The following is a 19,973-nucleotide window of genomic DNA, read 5'->3' as shown; positions in this document are numbered from 1 at the left end:
AGTGCTTCCTACTGTTCTCTTTTGAGAAAGGAAAAATGATGTGCCTGACACACACTAACCAAGCTGGCTGCTTGAGCGAATGAATACTGATGAAAAGAACATGGTTGTACTCTGTACCTGGAGTTACACAGCCACAGAGTCCATCAACTGTCAATACAGAGTACTGGGGTGCAGGGAGATAATGTCTGTCCTTAACATATGTACAGACTTCTCTTTATTGTCCCCAGGCCCCAATGGAGGACAACTATTCCCATGGTATTTGCACTGTATGCCGTATTAGTAGCCTACAGATGACTAGCATGAAGAGGGGTGCATGGTCACATGCAAATGCTATGCCATCTTATATAGTGAGTTTGAACACCCATGAACTTTGGTGTGCAAGGAAGGTTCTGGAACCCATTACCATGGATACTGAGGGATGGTTGATTTTAAAGGGCTACGGTGACTATAGAGGTCACATTTAAGAAGTGCCACATTGACCCAGTATTTGAATCTAAGCAAACTCCTTGGTGATTCTGCTTCCTAGCTGATGTTCATGAAGGAAACAAAACCAGCTGGGTTTATTCACAACCAGCATCCTTTGTCCATCATTTTCCTCTGATGGAGTGTAGTTTAGCCCCCTGCTCTGCAGGAGCAGTGACTTTCCGAGTTTCCATCAGTGAGGAAGGCACCCATCCCTTCCTCCAGCTGCAGTCCTTCAGCCCAATGGGCAGAGGACGCCAGGGGCACTCACGTAGGCATTCGCTGGCGCTCTCGGCTGTGGCCCTCCTCCACGGCCGGTCATTGAAGAAAGGCAGGCACTTTTCACAGTCCACTCCATAGGTGTTGTGTTTGCAATTGCACACCAGCTTGTCAAATTCATTCTTTACACACTCACTGGCATGTCCATTACACTTACACCTGGAGAGGAAAGAGAAGGGGTGGTCAAGAATGGAACCACTGTGAGGGCCTAGAAACAGTGCAGAGGGAGTGACACGGAAAACCAAAAGCAACGTAAGAATTCTTTGAATGTTACCATTCAAAAGTATAAACTGAGGAACTTAGCCAGGATAAGTTGAAACACACACACACACACACACACACACACACACACACACACACACACCCCTGAAAACCCCCAGGATGGAACATTAACTACACAGAAGAAAGCCCCTAATAGTTCCCAAGAACTCCAGCAGGATGTTTCCTGAAGTGAAGATCGTCAGGAAACAGCAGAAGACAATGGCTAAGACTAGCATGAAGTCTGACACCAGGCCACCTGGGTTTGGAACCCTTCCCACCGCTTACAGTGTGCCTGAACCTCACCTGTAAAACAGACCATGATAAAGCCTCTCTCAGAGTCACTGGGAATTGCTCAATCTCTGCACACAGGACTGAACAGAACACCGTTAATACACAGGCAATAATTCACCCTCATGATTAATGCTTCCCACTGAAGGAACTGAGACACTGACTTTGATACCTCGTTCCTTATAGATGTCCAGTAGACAGATTAGTCCCTTGGGCTCTCTGGGGGCGAGGGCCGCCGAAGGATCCCCTAGATGAAGGTATGGTAATGAACTCAGGATCCAAGGAAACACAGAGATGTGAATGTGGCTGAGCAGAGGCATTTCTCCCACTTGCTTCCTTAAAGACAGCAATCCCATAGCTTCAGGCACTCAACTGAAAGTACCCGTGCACGCTGAACTCATCTTCATGTGCAGAGAGGAGTCTCACTTCAGAACCCCGTTCCCTCCTTCTCCAAGGCCCCTGTCCTTGGTGGTCGTACAAACTTAAAGGTCTCCCATAACCTAAAACTCTGCATGTCTATGACTAAGTGCATCATCTCCTCCAGGGTGGCCCATTTTCTAAATTTATTAATGGTACCACTGTTCTCCTGATCATTAGACTAAAGAGCTGGTAATTTCCCTTTCACGGTAAAATGCATCTCTGCATCCCTTTTGATCTGTAAGCAGCCTAATGTCAGGTGTTTGTTGTTTAATATCCAGATTACACAGCATCAAAGCAGGAATGAAAACTCCATCAACCACACTGTACCTTTACCCTGTTTGCACACTCACCTTAAACATCTTTCTGAATTGATTCTGCAGGTCAGCAGATAAAGTAATGGGCCTCCTGGCGTCTTCATAACTATGCATCACTGTACTCGCTCTCTCCAGACATCATCTTCCAAACCCAGTTATGACATATATCCTTACTCCAAACACTCTCCAATTTCTCACTGGTTGCATTTCAAACCAATCTCACCAAGCATGCCAGGAACACCAGATACAAAAATAATTTTTCTGCTCTAGAGATCTCATGGGCTAATACAAGGGGGAAAGTCCATGATTCTCAGCCTGTCACCTCTGACCATAAATCCATCTTTCTGGTTTATAGTTCTGCTGAGATTTTATTCCCATCAAGCAGGATTACACTCTCTGAATTTCTGCTGATACATATCCACCCTCCTGCACTCAATCCACACATCTTCCCTCTTTACCCAAATCCTACCCTTCCTTTAACACCCATCCAGATCCGACCTGTTACTTAATTCATGACGTCTTTCTTTAGAATACGTGGTTGCACTAGCACAAGCTGAGCACCCCTCCCTAAGTGCTTGGGAACGGAAGTTTTTGGATTCTGGATCTTTTTCAAAAGCAGACTGCTATATCTTGGGAGCGAAACCAACAACAGCCAGGGGACCAGCATCTTGACTGTCTAACTGTGATGTCACCTGAGCACCAGAAAATTTCAAGTTTTGTGTGCAGTTCGTTTTTCTATCGACTTGGCATAAGCATGGGGCATCTGGGAAGAGGGACCCTCAAATGAGACAATCTCTCCATCAGACTGACCTGTGGGCATTTCTTGATTAATGACTGATAGCTGATGGGGGCGGGCCCAGCCACTGGAGGCAGTGGTATCCCTGCAAAGGTGGTCCCGGACTGTGTAAGAAAGCAGGCTGAGCAAGCCATGGGGAACTACCTAGTAAACAGCACTCTTCCGTAGCCGAGGTTCAGTTCCTGCCTCCAGGCTCCTGCGCTGCTGGAATGTCTGCTCGGACTTCCCTCACTGATAGACTGTGATCGGAGAGTTGTTAAGATAAATAAGCCTTTTCCTCTCCCAACTTGCTTTTGGTCATGGTGTTTATCACGAAAACAGAAAGCCAACTAGAACATCTTGAGTTTGTGGATTAGGGATGCTCAACCTACATTTGAATTTTTATATATTAACGAATTGCTCTTAACTCATTTATAAGATCCTAGGTCAAGGCTTCTCCCTTAGGCAACAGCTCTGCAGAATCTCTTACTGGATTAATAGTAATAGATTACTGTACTTAAATGATCAATGAGTGTGGACTTAATAAGGTTTGAGAAAACCCAATTGCTTAGCTTCCAGAATAAGAAGATCTGATAAGAAAAATATTCCTACATAGTAGCTTGTCTTTCCAGATCCACATGGTCCCTAAATGCTAATAAAGTCATAAAGAGTTCCACATCAAAGTTCCAATCATAGTTCACTCACCTGCCGCCCACAGCGAAGTCTGAGATTGCATAATAATAGGACTTGAGAACTTTGGGGTCGTTAAACACTTCATCTCCAAAAGTGTTTAGGCGATTGAGTGTTACTCTGATGTCAGTAGCAGTTACCCACTCCTGCAGAAGGAAAAACAAACAAACAAACACATAGAGAGAAGCAGAGGGGCTGAAGATGAGAAAGACATTTGACAACATCTTCCAAATAGTCCAGATGCTAACCTAGACCTCTTTTGCTAAATCACTGAACTACTGAACTACAAACTTCAGGTCCCCATAGACTCCTCCTTGGCTCTTCCACAGTTAACAGCCGCATCACCACTTGTGAGTTTCCACAGGTGAGGACCCTGCCGGCTTCCTCCTCAGGTGACTGTGTGAAACCCACACCCAAAAGCCCAGGGAGCGAGCGGCAGAACTCTCCTACTCCTCCCTCCCTTCTCAGTCTACAAGTGAAAGGCGGCCAGCAGTGCCAGCTCAGATCACACACCCGCCACACTCATTCTAGCACACGTGTCCCCTTGCACACTTTGTACCGTCTAGTTCTGGCTCCTAGGCCTGAACTGCACTGGTGTGGGGCAGGCAGAGACCTAACCACAAGGTAACGTACGTACGTACGTGTGTGTGTGTGTGTGTGTGTGTGTGTGTGTGTGTGTGTGTGTACGTGCACTGACCCGAGCCAACCAAATGCAGCTGTGTTGGTCGTCACCTTTGCTACGATATCACCTCTGTTAGGTCTTCCCTGGACAATCTTAAAATTATCCCACTCCATTGACTTATGATCTCACACTGCCTCCAGTACCCGGTTAAAGTTAGCAGAAGGGTAGGCAATCTGTGTCCATTCTGCTCAGTGCAGCGTCCATCAGGCTCGGCACAGAGTGAGCGAATCCACGTCTGGTCAAGTTGAAAGGTGTATCATACAGAGCAATGGGAACCAAGGCTGCGCCACTACCCTGAGTTTGCTGTTATCTAAGCCCTTACGAGATATATTATATCATATCATATCATATCATATCATTATAATAAATGCCCTTTCACTGAGCTGACTTTATCAGATGCTTACATGTGTGGCACGCTGCTGTCATAACGATCCCAATGACCCAGCCCACCACACCCTGTACAGTTTCCTTCCATGCTGACTCTGGTTTTGGCAGAGGGGACATCAGTCAATATGACACACACAGAGGCTTGATAAGGACTATTTATGTTCCGGGACTTGCCCTCACTGGTCTCCTGAACATGGGAGACCCCAGGGGAAAAGAAAGACTCAGCCTCAGTTGACCTGCCTGGTGAAGGAGCCCAGACCAAAGAGAGCACTTCTCCTCCAGTCCAGGGGACTGACTTAGGGACTAAGAGTCAGAATCACCCTCACCTCTGTAACAAGCAGGGGTGGGAGGTGGGGCTGACAGCGGCATCTATGCTTCCAGAGGCTCTCAGACCAGTAGGCGCACTCCTGATAAAGCAGTGCCGCCTTAAGCTATGCCAAACACCTGGCAACAGAGAGCGCTCATAAAAAACTAATCTCCATGAAGCTTCAGTATAATTAGAAAGGAGAAGATGATGATTTCACCGTATCCAATCTTGGAACTCAATAACAACTCCCACTCATGGCCACAACGGCAGGAATCTGTTAGTTGTCCATAACGCAAATAGCTAAACACACCTCTGCCTAATGCTTATGATACCTTCTCCAGGCTTCATCTTTACCACAGCTCCCCTCTACAAAGGAGATGGAAAGCTCACAGGGTGCCACTAAGGCATCATATCTATACTGAACTGAGTCCGAATCTCAGCTCTGCCACTTAAAACTGCGAGGTGGGACAATTTACGCCCTTTCTGAGCTCTGACTCCTCATCTGTAAATAGGAAGATAATAAAAATAGCCAACTAACAGAGTTACAAGAGCTAAAAGACTTAATACATCTAGACATCAGAATGCTGCTCAGCCATCTACAGCTGAGAACATGCTTGCTGCGTTACAGCACAACAGTGTATAACAGAGGCTAAGAACTGCAAACCAGTACAGGCCGGTACTCAGCCAGCGGAGCCGGAGACCTTCCCCTCCGCCATCTGGGAGAAAGCAGTTTCCTCTTATCAGCTAGAAGTCAAATCTGCTCACCCGACTTGGCCCCGAGCTATGAGAGCCAGAGCTGTTATAGCCAGACACACATAATTAAAGCTCCTGCACAATGAAACGAACTCACCGAATTATTCAGACACCCAAAGCGTTCTTACCAGAGTCTCACTAGTTTCTATGACTGCTGGGGAGCTGCTCAAGACAGGCTGGGGGCATGCAGCAAGCCAAGGAGCCAGAAAACCACGCTTTCCTAATGGTCCCACTACAGCCTCTCCAGGACAGGAAATACAATCAACTGAACAAAGAGTCAAGGCTGGCGGGTGTCTGCTACACGGCCTTTTCTAAGGCTTTCTTTCAGCGTTTAGCTATTTCACCATCTATCTGAATCAGCTATTTGTGGCGATATTTTAATTGTGCTGAAATGTGATTTTATTTGTATATTAATAATAAAGTTTGCCTGGAGATCAGAGGTCACACAGCAAGGTCACACAGCCTTAAACAGCAGTCAGGTGGTGGTAGCACACACCCTTAATCCCGATCACATGGCAGGCAGAGTCTCGGTGTGGTCAAGGACACACACACACACACACACACACACACACACACACACACACACACACACACGAGCCTTTAATCCTAGTACCAACCATAGAGACCTGGAGGTCTGTATAGACAGGCAGTGACGAGGAAGTCATGTGGCTGGGCTTAGAGCCAATGAGAAGGCAGAACAGGAAGGCAATAAAAACACAAGCTACACAGGAAGAAGCTCTCTCTGGGGAAGCGACAGCAGCGAGGTGGTAAGATATGGTAGTCGTGACTCTTCACTAGTTCTCTGATCTCTTTGGCTATTACCTCTGTATTTGGCTCTATGTTTCTTATTTAATAAGACTGTTTAGAAATTCGTCTACAGCTATTCTCTGCTGTTCATGTTCCCCGCGTCACCAGGAACTCGTCTGAAAGGCCTTGGAGAACACCTGGATGTACTTCCATAGTCACCACCCTGACAGCCTAAAAGAACACACGGGTGGGGACTGGACACGCAGAAAAACATGTTCTCATCGGTGGCTCTGCCTAAACCTGTATCACCCAATCAGAAAGTGCCCTGAACATAAGAATAAACGACAGGGCTGGCAAGATGGCTAGGGGGTAGGGGTGCTTGCTGCCAAGCCCGATGACCTGAGTTCAATCCCCAGAGCCAACATGGTAGGACTTGCATGTTATCCTCTGACCCTCATGTGGGTAGTACAGTGTACACGTTGTGCTCTCACATACACATACAGAATTAATAAATGTAAAAGACTAGTAATTATAATAAATTCTAGAGAAAAAGACTGAGAATCCAGAAGTGGAAAGCCCAGAGAAACAGAGGTTTCCACTAAGTTGTCATGAAATGGGCACAGCATTTGCAAAGTCACAGCGAGTCCTTCCTTCTCTCCCCGGTCACTGAATATATATAGACTGCCCCATTTAGATACTAACATCACCATCTAAATCGGTGTGACATCAGTGTCTGTATCACCATACTAAGAATGATACAGGGATCCCCACTCTGCCATAATCACACAGCCAGACATGTGGAAAGTTTAAACCTGAGCCACACACAGAGGCTCCATATGAGGGGGTATAAGGAATGTGCATGGAATTGATGAGAGAAACTTTTGATTCGCTCTACTGTTAGACAGGGGAAGGTTTTTAACTTGATGCTTAAGCACAGTACCAAGTTGGCCTAACAGATATCCCGTCTCTAGAACTCAACTTCTCAGGTAAAGAAAAAGCTTTCTCATAATCACAATCAACAGCACAGACAAAATGTCCTTGTGTGGGAAGGAAGGGAGGCATTCTTAAGTACTTAAATATCTTACGTCAGCTGTTCCCCATGGCTAATTTAAAAAATACACCTTTTCCTTTGTCAAATCAAGGAGCAGTTAAGATAGGATACAAGAAAAATGGGGAGATTGTTTCAAATATCTAACTTTACTTACTTGGGAAGGGGCAGGCCAGTAAGAAGGTTCAGCAGGTAAAGACACCTGCCACCAAACCAAATGGCCTCAGTTCAATCTCTGGGCTCCACAGGGTAGAAGGAAAGAACCAGCTTCCATTAGTTCTTTTCCTCTGACCTACATACATAAGCTCTTGTGCTTACACACACACACACACACACACACACACACACACACACACACACACACACACTAATTTTTTAAATGTAAAAAAAAGAAATCTTTTAAGACAGCATCTCATGTATTCCAAGCTGGCCTTGAACCTGTGGCAGAGCTGAAGATGATCTTAAATTTCTGACCTTCCTGCCTCCACCTCTCCTGGCTTAGGAGGTACTGAAAATTAAACAGTCTACAAACTGAGTCATTTTCCCAGTCCTATACCAATATCTTCTGAAAAAGTCAGAAGTGAAAAGTTCCCTCCTCAAGTAGAGACTGAAGTTAGAACTGTTCATCGTTAATAAAATTTCCAAAGTAGCTGAGTGTGGCGGTGTACACCCTTAATCTTAGCACTTAGAAGCTGGAGGGTCAGGAGTTAGTTCAAGGCCATCCTCAACTGCATAAGTGGGCCACTTCAGACCTTGTCTCAAATAACGCCCCCAAATTAAAGTGTGTGTTTGCTTGTTTTTGTTTTGTAGAGGTTAAACTCTGGGCCATGTTTTCAAGTGGAAAAGATATAGAACCAACGTCACCCAGGCAGTGGGAAGAAAACGCAGAGATAACACACAGGAGAACAGCAGAGAATCCAGCCGCCTGTGTGACGGGTCACATGGATAATTTGCATCCTTAGTCAGGGGAGGACGCTGCTCCCACACCACCCTGGGAGTGCCTACCTGCAGCACGGGGCTGTTGTCAAAGTTGTAAGCACTTGGCCTTCCTTCCAGGGTGGAAAAGGCCACGTTGCCCCCGGTGAGGGGGGAAATGTCACTGAACTCGTCAGTACACAAAGCCTGCTGCTCGTCCCCTCCTGTCCTGATGAAGCCTCGGTTGGCCTTTGAGTAGGTATTCTCACAGGAACCACTGTAGTACTGGTAAGGGATCCAGGGCCCATCCTCCCGAGTGCGCTTATAAACGGCGAAGCTCTCTGGGCGGCTGGTGTGGAACTTGAGGCGCACGTAGGTGATGTCAAAAGCCTTTCCTAGGGAACAAACACATCAGAGTCCTTAAGTCGTGTGGATGAAGATGAGAAATGCCCCTATTCCTAACTGGGTCTGGGGCTGGATGAGGAGGGCCCAGCATTAGACCTCGAAGACCTCAGTACACTAACCACAGTGGTCGGGCCTGCTGGGCTATTCTAAACCTGGAAATTGCACATTTCCCAGCATTAGACAAAGTACAGTTGGCCTCTTAACATTGGGTGTGAAAATTTGTGATAGAAGTTCAGGACTAATGAATTTTACAATAAAACTAAATAAAAAGTTCACCTATTCTTAATGCTGCTGCTTCAATGAATGCTTAATTAAAAGATATTAAAAAAAAAAACATGAGGACCTTTGAAATGGGTCTCCTGGGCACTTTCAATACTTTAAAACACCTGACTTTTTATGAACTACAGCACTTCTCCTGGTGCAGGAAGATTGTCCTCAGAACTACTCACTTGTCTACCCGGTGGGAAGCAGAGTGTTTGGGACATGAACAGGAAAGGGGAAATCCTCATTCAGAAGCTCAACCAAGAGCTAGAAGGAGAAAGAGAAGGCATCTTGAAGAGGTCATATCCGAAGACGTTCACAGGAGAACACATGAGAAGTCGCTCTGAGCAGCCAAGGGCAGAAGGCGGAGTCAGTGGGCTGCCTGCCCTCTAGAAGCAGAGTCACTGGGTCAGGTGGGTCCCTGCACAGCCACAGTGTGGCCAACGGTTGGGATGGCATGTCCTCAGACACCATGCAACCATTCAATCACCATCCGTGCACTCATCAGGCCTATCCTTTACAACGGGCATGCTTTGCTACTTCTGCGTTAGACCAGAGACACACGGTGACCACAGCCACGTCAACACGTATCTGTTGAGCTCAACTCCACATTCAGTCCTGTGCGATACACTGGCACGGGGTGTGTACAGAAACGAATCTTTGCTCTCAAGGAGCTTGCATGTACTCCCCACAAGTGAATCACTGCTTAGAAAAAACAACAACAACAAAAAACTGTGATCTTCTCCTGTGCAGAACAGGGACTCCTGCCCTCTCAGATGCTGGGGAAGAGACCTCTACTGTGAGTCCAGGTCATATCCTCCGACACAGCTTTATCCACACTAAAACTGACTTTCTCAACTGGTCCAAGTCATAGAAGAGATTTAGTACCTGCACCCCACCCCCACCCCCGGCCTGAGACACACACACACACACACACACACACACACACACACACACACACACGCAGTACTCTAATAACTTAACACAACCGAACTTAAACAAAGCTGAAGTATGCAAAAAGAACACAGGCCTGGCGTTGTGGGGCCTGCCTTCAGCCTTGGCTCCTTTACTCAGTAGCTGTCTGCTTTCTGCTGTAGCGGTTTCTCGTTTGTAAAGGTGAGAACAATCCCGCCCCATCCACTCTTGCACACCCTTGACCCATTAGAAAGTTCTATGAGGTGTGAAGCAATATTAAAACAGTTTATGAAGAAAACTGTTGAACCGAGGGTCTGGACCCATTCATACAAGGCCCTAACTGGCCCAGGGGCTACTGAGTAAGTACACTCACCAAGAGCTACACAAGTACAGACCTTCCCTCAGGTGAGGTACGGCATTTTTTCCCAGACACAGTTCACACACGACAGCTCACTCAGCTTTGCTGAGAGAACCATTGTCTCTGCTGTCAAAAAATGGCAAGCCATCACTTCAGAATGAGGGTGAGATTGTTGTATAGTATCCACGGCATTCCAGAAACTTCCTATCGAAGACATTCCAGCCAGGCAAACAGTTGATTTTGCACAGGAGTAGGTGGCGTGGAGTGCTCACGGCTTACTCACTAATCTGTGGATTGCACATTGCTTTGACTTTCCTTCTCTCCCTACCTTCCTGACATCTCACTGCTTTTTAGCAGCCTGACCTATAGCAGATACCTTCTGAAATAAGTCTGCACAGGAGGCCACAGTGTGGCCATAGCAGCAAAACCTCCAGAGCGCCCCACTGCTCTCAATAAACTCGGAGGAGGCTTGCTGGCTTCCAGCTGAGCTCAGAGCCTCACAGCTGAGCGGCCTTTCTCTCTCAGCTTGGTCACAGGGAAGAGGGAAGGAGCACTGTAGTGACTTGCTCACACTGTCCAACCACTGCGGCCACAGGAGGGCAGTTCCTAGTGGGGTCGTATGGCGAGGGAGGAGCATCGCATCTGAGGAGCACGGAGGAAAGCCACCTCACCCAGGTTTGTCAGTGTTTGCTGTGGGAAGTGGCATCTACTTCCAAACCAAGAAATGCTTAGGTTAATGACACACACAAACGGTGGCTTGGCTGATGAAGGGGTGTGTATGACAGACGGTGGTCACCGGAGGAAGGGGAGTCGTGTAGTAGCTACAACTACAAAGGCTAGCTGGAGCTGAGAACAGTTTCAACACAAGGTCAACAGCCCCCAGTGAAGGACTTACCCCGGGAAAGGCATGGTCAGGTCGGACTTTATGGCCAGTGTGGAGATTAGAAGGGATACGAATGGAGGACAACTTCTTCGTTTGTTTGTTCTGAGACAGGGCCTCTTACCATAGCCCTGGCTGTCCTGTAACTCACAATAAAGACCACGCCGGCCTCCAACTCGGAGATCCACCTGCGTCTGCTCAGAGTGCTGGGATTAAAGGCGTGCACCACCATGCCCAGCCCAAGGACGGCTTCTTAAAACGTGCTAACGTTCCAGGAAAGATGGCAGACCAAACATGAAACAGACAATAAACTAAGTGAAGCACAGGGAGACGACATCGACAGAGGCATGGCGGTAGAAGAGTGAGTCGGGAGCTGCTTAAAGACCTTCTCTCCTCGGACCCTGCTCTACCCATCCCGTGAAGTGGAAGATCAGGAATAACATTTCATTTTCTAGCTTAAAAGCCATTAAAGAGCTGGACAGTGGTGGCGCATGCCTTTAATCCCAGTACTCGGGAGGCAGAGGCAGGCGGATCTCTGTGAGTTTGAGGTCAGCCTGGTCTACAGAGTGAGTTCCGGAACAGCCAGGACTGTTACATAGAGAAATCTTGTCTCAGGGAAAAACAAAACAAACAAAATAAAAACCCACCAAATGGAAAACAGTGCCCCTACCCCACCCCCCGGCACTGAGACAGCATGAGATAAGCAGGATTATAAGAGGGGGATGAATTCATCTCAGGTACACTAGATTTGGAGTACCTGCAGGTCACCTAGACGGGAGGAAATTTCTATAAGGAAACAGGATGTGAGTGGCCTGAAGGACCAGAAGCATCTAAGTTAGACATAAAGACTTAGGACCTCTTAGTATGTAGATACTGAAACCTTAAGGAGCAGGTAGAAACCAAGGAGCAAGTGTTCTGCCCACCATAAGCATGTTGCATTAAGAGCCAGTTTTCATGACCATCCTGAGGGGCACCCAGGTCTAAAGCACAGACAGAAGAGATGACAACACACAGCGCAGAAGGGACCAGGGAGGGCAGGAACCAGGAAAAAAGGTTCTGAGGAGGGACCAGCAATAGTATTAAAGTCTGCTAAGCGATTGGCTGGGGAGGCGGCAAAGTTAGTAAGAGCGCCTTCTGCTCAAGCATGGGGACCTGAGGTCACAGCCCCAGCTCCCACATCAAAAGCCGGGTATATCTCTGTGCACCTGTAATCCCAGTGCTATGAAAGTGGGAACAGGAGGATCCCTGGGGGGTGCTGGCCACTCAGTCCAGTCTACCAGTGAGCCCCAGGGTCAGTGAAAGACCCGTCTCAAAGCAGAAGAGAGAGAGGCTGGAGAGGTGGCCCAGCCATTAAGAGTACTTCCTGCTCTTCCAGTGGACCTGAGTGGTTCCTTGGACCCGTATCACGTGGCTTACAACTGCCAGCTCCAGGGGACCCCAGCTTTCTCCTGGCTCCCTCAGGCATTCACACACATGTGGCATACAATCACACAGACACAGACCTAATCATCTTTTTTAAAAGAAAAGAAAAAAGGTGGAAAAGTGATCGAGAACACCTGATATCCACCCTAGGCACACTTAATGTGTACACACTAACCTACAAGGGTTCCGCCCACCACAAGCATGATGTAGATATATACATGCACACAAATGTGCTAAGGGTCAAGTGTCAAATAAGACAATGCCTAAAAAAATGTCCACTGGCAGCAAGCCACGAAGTTTAGCGTGCATTCAGAGGAGCTGCAGGGGCAGGGCTGACAGGCCTGGGACTGAGGGGAAGAGTGGACTAGAGCAGGGAGTGTGGTCTGCCGGTTAGCACAGTGGCGAAGCAGCAGCGGACGGGGAGGAGGCTGGGGGCGCGGGGCACCGAAGCAAGTTTCTTTTTTTTCCTTTTTTGCCTTTAAGTAGGACAAAGAGTACATATGTAACACTACCATGCTGGGGTCCACAGGGGGAAAGGCCGAAGACATAGGATGCAAAACAAAAATCAGGACTCGGTGCTGGCTGGGGACTGGCTGGGGTTGGGGGCTGGACTGACCTGCCTCCTAGCTCTGTCGACTTAGAAATTCAAGCAACTTTGTGAAGGACAAAACTGAAAGAGTTCTGATAATATTCTCCCTCTGTAGTGACAATCAAGGGTGCCTGCACTCACGGTAGGAGGCAAAGCCAGTTGAGGAAGCTGAGTGAGTGGGAAATACCTGAAAAACTCAGAAACATTTATTTTTTAAACTTATTATTATTATTATGCATGAGACCACCTGTGGCGGTCAGAGGGCACATTTTGGGAGTCAGTTCTCTCTGGGTTCCAAGTATTGAACTCAGCTTAGCAGGCTGCTAGAGCAAGTACTTTTACACACTGGGCCATCTCACTGGCCCACTTAAGACGCTTTAATAGGCACTTGAAGACCAGTCCCCTGACCCCCAAAAGTAGCTTTCTTGGGCAAAGACTGGCCACTGAGAAGAGGGTAGAAGGTCACAGCTCTGTACAGAGATCTCTGCAGAGGTGTTATTTCCTCCAGCAGCCTAGGGCACCCTTTTTACTAATGTACCTGAAGGACAAAGAGACAAGAAATTTAAGTTGCTTCAAGGAATTTAGAATCCAGTTTGGACCACAAAGAAACCTACCCAGTGTGATGTGCAACCTTACAATCCCAAACTCAGGACGAGGCATAAAGATCCTGAGCTACACGGTAAGACCACGCGCCCCAAAGAGTTCTGGGCATAGCTCTGCAGTGGGACCTCTGCTTAGCATGCAAAGGCCCTGGGCTCAAGCTTCAGCAACACACACATACACACACACACACACACACACACACACACACACACACACACACACACGGCAGACACCATCAAGAAATGGAATGGAGGGCCAGGGTATACCATCATGTGTTACCTGAAATTACGATGATCATGGATGATGGAGAACTGGAAAACCGAACTTGTGTGCTACACTTGGGTGCCTCCAAGTCCGTCTCACCTTCCTCCTGCCTGCCCTCCATCTCACCACACTTCCAGCCTCCTATCGGCCCATCTTATCATTCCACACTTGAAAAGGAAGAGCTAATTAATTGGTAGGTGGATAGACCAGGTTCTCCGATTTCCAATCCAGCGACCCTGCCATACTCTCATTTTGTCATGGGAGCAAGCCAAACTAGATGGTACGGATTTAAGGTACAGAAGCCATGTCAAATGGTTTAGGAAACTGTAAGTGCAATTCTGGACACATCACCTCCTGTTCGGGCACAAGAAGACAACCATAATATACACACACCCTGCAGAAAGTTCTCGGCTCTGAGTTTTCTACTGGCCCTCTTCCCGCCCTGCCACATTCCTTCCTTAAACAAAAAAATTCAAGTGCAGATGTTGAGAATGGAGCACTCGAAATCAATTAATATTTTCTGCTTTGAATCCTACAGTCCTGAAGGAATGAGTGGAGAGGAGGGGGCTGCCTGAACAATGAGAACCCAGCCATGCTTCCAGCGGGGCCAAGCCAAGGAATTCTGCTCCAGCCTCCTACGTGGTAAAGTATTTCTAATCTCTTTGAGTAGGGAGAAGCTCTTCCTGTCTTAGAATTGGATGCAAACACGGACTGCTGGAGAACATAAATGGCTCTCTGTTATGTGTGGTTCAGAAGAATTCCATGAGGACCTTGTGAAACAACTGCCTTTACAGTTTAGTGATGAATGACAATGGCCATACAGAACTTTCCAGGATTCCAAAATGCCTTCCGTGGCTTGAATCAGAACAAAACAAGTGCCCTCTAAAGACCAGCTCACTGTTGTACTTCTAGGCTGACTCTCCGGCAATCCGAAAACGAGCACTCTCCCTGAAGTCAGACTTAAGAGTACAACCCTCATAAAGTCGGAGAACAAAGTCAATTAGAAATGCTGTATGTTTAGGCTACTATCTAGGGCTCTCCAAACAGTTAACACAAACAGTAGACACAGAATGCAACTGTTTGAAAACGTTTGCAGTGTGGTTAGCACAGAGTTCCCAGGACAACATGTCCAGCTGTATACCAGCTGTCATTGCTCCACCCTAGAGATGACTGCACCAATCAGCCGCCCCAATCCAGAGAGCCCAGAGCCAAGCCAGTGCTGGGTTTGGGATCTTCGAGCAGACCAGACATCACTAACAGTTAAGCATATCCAGGATGTGCCGAGGTGACCAGAGCGAGTTCAGCAGAGTCATCCCTCCTACCGAAAACTCACTCCTGAGGGCCTGAGTGCAGAACTAGGTGCTTCCCACGGCCTTGAACATCATCTTGTAAATAGAATGCTGAAAGAGAGATAGGCAGGGAAGAGGGACCGAACAGGGGCAACTCATTTCTTTCCCTTACATTTCAGTGACTGGTCATGGTCTTGCCCTTTGTCAGGCAGCCAAATGCCACCAGGAAAGGGCACAGACCTGCAGAAAGTACACTTAAGTGACCACAATTTACAAACGTGGACGACCACCTTTACCGTTTTCCAGCAAACAGTAATTGTCAACTAAACTCGTTATAATGAATACAAGGGAGCCTCTGATTTGAGAAAGTGTCTCCTCTCAAATGCAAAGCTTTCGACAGTCATATTTTCCAATGTGTGTACACACAGCACACACTTCCTTTCACATTTGTGCTATACTGTGCCACAGACACTCTAAATGGAAAGCCCAAATACAGGGAGATAGATGATTTACATTTCTTTGTAAAAGCTAGTAAGACTCTATCTATCAAAAGCTATTTGTAAAAACAATGGTCAGTATGAAGCTAAAGAGAAGAACATGCTTTGAAGCAGATGACACAGTTCTGGAGACAAAAACCTCACAATTTCAAGGAATTTGACCTTTCCATAAAGTATCAAACTTAAGTTTTGGTAAAGGACACAATTCTACTCTCTCCCTAATACCCCCCAAATACCACCTGGTACACTTTGAACAAACAAAATATTTCCACCTGTACTGCCAAAGACCAGATTCCCCAAATGCTACATATTTTTCAGCAAACTGAAAGGCCAAGCTAATGTGACTCAACCCGGTTAATAAATGTGGCCACGTTCGTCAGATAGCCATTGCATGGACAAAAAGAATTCTTAACTAAATACTAGAATGTCAAGCATGCTTGGAAGGTCATTTAAAACAGGTTCAAATTACCATTAGAGGCTGACATTTTCCCGTCAGAAAACCTCAGGTACATTTATCCTAATCTGGATACCTCTGCCACTTCATGTTATATCTTCACCAAAAGAGATAAGATTACCACGTCAAAGTCCAAGCCAAGAACTGGCAACAGGGCTTATTAACCAGAACCTCATGCTTACAAGGCTTAATACCAGCCCTGATTCAGGCTAGTGGGTCACAACATGCCTGAAATCCTTGAGCTAAGCTAAAGGAATGAGGCCAGACTTTCCTCCCACTCATCCACATTCAGGAAAAAAAAATATCTCCTCACTCTGCTAAGTCAAGTTCTAGCTGTGGGAACCGGCTGACATGAGGGGAGGCAGACCGAGAAGGCAAATGATTACATTTATTATGGAAAGAAAGTAAGCAAGAAGACAGGAATACATATGCTGCAGAAGTCAAACTACTTGAACATGTAAAACTGTGGGAAAGAAGAAGACATCAGCATTTGGGGGAAGGTCTTTACTGCTCTGTACTATCTAATCTGCACAGGAGTATTGGTAAAAGAATCATGAGAAAACAGTCTGATTGTAAAGACGGTTCTAACATCCTAGGATAGCAGTGTAGTACAGACCAAGACCAACTCTATCCCTCCCCACATCGCACGAAGCCACAGAAGGCTACATACTGCAGCTTTATTTCTTCATCAGTTACTTACTAAGTCAATTAATTACCCTAAAGCTCACGGACAAACTACTGAGAATATTCTAATCTTTTGTTTGGAAGAATACCTTTCACTGTTTAGTTCCTGTAGCTCCTAATGAACATGCCCCCTTTCCATTCCCACTAGCATGTTCTACTTGTATCTTCTATTTTATTTTATTTGTAGATAAATTCCTACAAAACCACACATGGCTCACTACAAAATGGCTACTGCCGTTTTCATGATTGCCCATTAACTTCTTACCATAGCTACCCACTGGGTCAACAGACAACAGCCCTCACTAGTCCTGATAACTGCATAGATACAAATTCTTCCATTCACTCAACACATATTTATTGAACATTAATATGTGCCAGCTAGTCAACATTCTAAGAACGAGGCTACAGCAGAAAATAAGATACATGTGGTGCCAAACAAGGAGTCTACAAACTAGTAGGACGCAGGGTTGAGCAAGGGATGGGATATAAAAATAACAATGAGGTGACTGACGGGATGACTTGGCCAGTGCTTGCCATGAAAGTATAAGGACCTGAGTTAGATCTCCAGCACCCACATAAAAGGCCAAACATGGGGGCATGTGCTTACAAAATCCCAATGCTGTGAAGGCAGAGACAAGCTGACCCCTGGCACTTGTTAGTCCCCCCAGCCTAGTCCAATCAGCAAGTCCCAGATGCCAGTGAGGGATCCTGTCTCAAAAAACAGATGTACCGCTCCTCAGGAATGATATCTGATGGTGAATTCCAGCCTCCACAAGTACACACATGCACAAACCTGAGTACTCACACATATCCAGACACACACACACACACACACACACACACACACACACACACACACACTGTTACATGTCAGATGACAGAAAGTATGGAAGGAGGAATGCTATGTAGCATTGCACTATCAGAGGTGACCTGCTAACACAGATATGGTGATATGCCAGCCCAGCCCTTAAGTGAAACACTGTAACACCTGGACGAGGAGCATTCTCAGGACAAATGCAAATACCCTGAGCCTGCCAGCAAGCTTTAGGGAGTGGTCAGGAGGTCAGTATGAGTCAGGTGGAAAGTATTGGAGGACAAGGCTAAGGACTTTGGAGGCCACTGAGAAGACCTGGTTCTTACTACAAACGAGGTGAAAATCTACTGGAGAATTTTGTGCCTAAAAGTACATGCTCTGCCACTTTTAAGTTGTATTTATTTATATTTTGTGTGTGTGAATGTAGGTATATGCATACTATAGTATACATGTGGAGGTCAGAGGACAACTCTGTGGGATCTGGGCTCGAACTTAAGTTGACAGGCTTGGGCGGAAGTGCCTCTGACCACCGAGTCATCTCACTAGTCCCCGGCTGCTACTTGGGCTGCTTTACCAGCAAAACACTATCTAGCTGGGCTGGAAAAGTAAAGCTGGTGGTGGAGGGGCCGCAATAACCCGGGCAGGAGACGACAGCAGCTTGGTTCACGGCGGCAGTGACAAGCAGGGACCGACTGCAGACATACTCTGAGGGGTGAGCAGGTGAGTCTCACTGACTGACTAGATGAGGCATATGCTTTGGCTTACGGAACTGGGAAGACAAACCTGATGTTTACTGAAACAATTGCAGGGGTAGACTGAGGAAGCTGGGCACTAGGGATGGGTATGCGTTTGTGGTGCCCACGAAACACCTGATGGAAACGTCAAGTGAGCAATTAATACACAAAACTCTGGAGCTGGGCTGTAGCTCTGTGGCAAAGTGCTTTCCTGCCTTGAATGAGGCCCTGGGTTCAAACTCCATTACCACAGAAAGAAAGAACAAGTCTGGAGTTGAGGGAGAAGTATAGGCAGGAGAGAAAAATCTGGAAGGCATCAACAATCAATATTCAGAGCCATGGAGTTAGACAAAAATGTCTGTAAATAGATATAAATATGGGGACAGATGAACACTGGGACTTGGGACATCACAACATTCAGATATAGGGGAAATAAAGACCCAGCAAAGAAGACTCGTGAGAAATAGCAACTAAAGAAAAGGAGACTTTTTTGAGATTATAATATAATTACATCATTTCCCTCTTCCTTTTCCTCTCTCCAAACCCTCCCTTGTTCTCTTCCAAATTTATGGCCTCTTTTTCATTAATTGTTGTTACATTGTGCGTGCATGCGTGCATGCGTGCGTGCGCATGTTCTTAAATACATATAAATTCATAAATACACCCTGTAAATGGTTTCAGGGCTGAACATTTGGATAACCAATTGGTATGTTTTTCACTAAGAGAAATCACCTGGAGTCAAATATTTCTGAAAGATCAGAAAGATGGTGACTGAGCACTGGCCACTGGATTTCACAACCTGGAAGCCTCTAGTTAAAAACAACAAAGAATGTTGGGCTGGGTTGGGTGGAGCTGGGCGGGATGGAGTACGGATCGAAGCCAGCATAAGGACAATTTCCAAGCAATTTTGCTGAATAGGAAAAGAAAGAACTAAGAACAAACTTCCTTAAAAAAAATTAACATTTGTGTTAATTGTGTTAACATGTGTGTGTGTCTGTGTGTGTCTGTCTGTCTGTCTGCTGTCAGGACAGCTGTTGGTTTTCACCTTCCACTACGTGTGTTCCAAACAGCAAGCACCTTTACCTGAGTCGCCTCCTTGTCCAGAAACTGCCTGTAACAAGGCCAGAAGACGGCATGTCTTGTGCTGATGGAATGACTCGGTGTGGCTGCTGTTTCAAGGGACAGGAAGTTCTCCTGTGGCAGATGTACTAGAGCGAGACCAACAGACTCGCCCTGGCCCTAGAGTGAAGCCCAGGGGGACAGCAAAGACTCCCAAGGAGAGAAAGGACTAATAGACATTTCAGGGTCACTGTAAGTGACTTCAAAAAACTATTTAACTTTATGTGTGTGAATGTACACCTTGTGTATGTAGAGGCCCCCAGGCATCAGAAGATAGTTGTGAGCCACCATGTAGGTGCTGAGAAAATCCGGGTCCCCTGCAAGAGCAGAAGGTACTCTTAATACTGAGCCAAGCAG

General features: G+C 46.6%; 1 protein-coding gene across 2 annotated transcripts in view; it reads right to left on the bottom strand.

Annotated features, from left to right (window-relative positions):
- Lamc1 (laminin subunit gamma 1) overlaps positions 1 to 19,973 on the bottom strand; it is a 114,155-nt gene that overhangs the window by 32,728 nt on the left and 61,454 nt on the right. For both annotated transcript variants that reach the window (XM_059280345.1, XM_059280346.1), the window contains exons 2-4: positions 8,419 to 8,723; positions 3,505 to 3,635; positions 734 to 900 (exon numbers count right to left, since the gene is read on the bottom strand). In XM_059280345.1, coding sequence (XP_059136328.1) covers positions 734 to 900; positions 3,505 to 3,635; positions 8,419 to 8,723 — 603 coding nt within the window. The remainder of the gene's footprint in view (positions 1 to 733; positions 901 to 3,504; positions 3,636 to 8,418; positions 8,724 to 19,973) is intronic.

This window comes from Peromyscus eremicus, chromosome 15, assembly GCF_949786415.1.
Source record: "Peromyscus eremicus chromosome 15, PerEre_H2_v1, whole genome shotgun sequence".
Taxonomy (NCBI): Eukaryota; Metazoa; Chordata; class Mammalia; order Rodentia; family Cricetidae; genus Peromyscus; species Peromyscus eremicus.
Note: the sequence above shows the minus strand (reverse complement) of the source record. Positions and strands in the feature narration are given on the sequence as shown.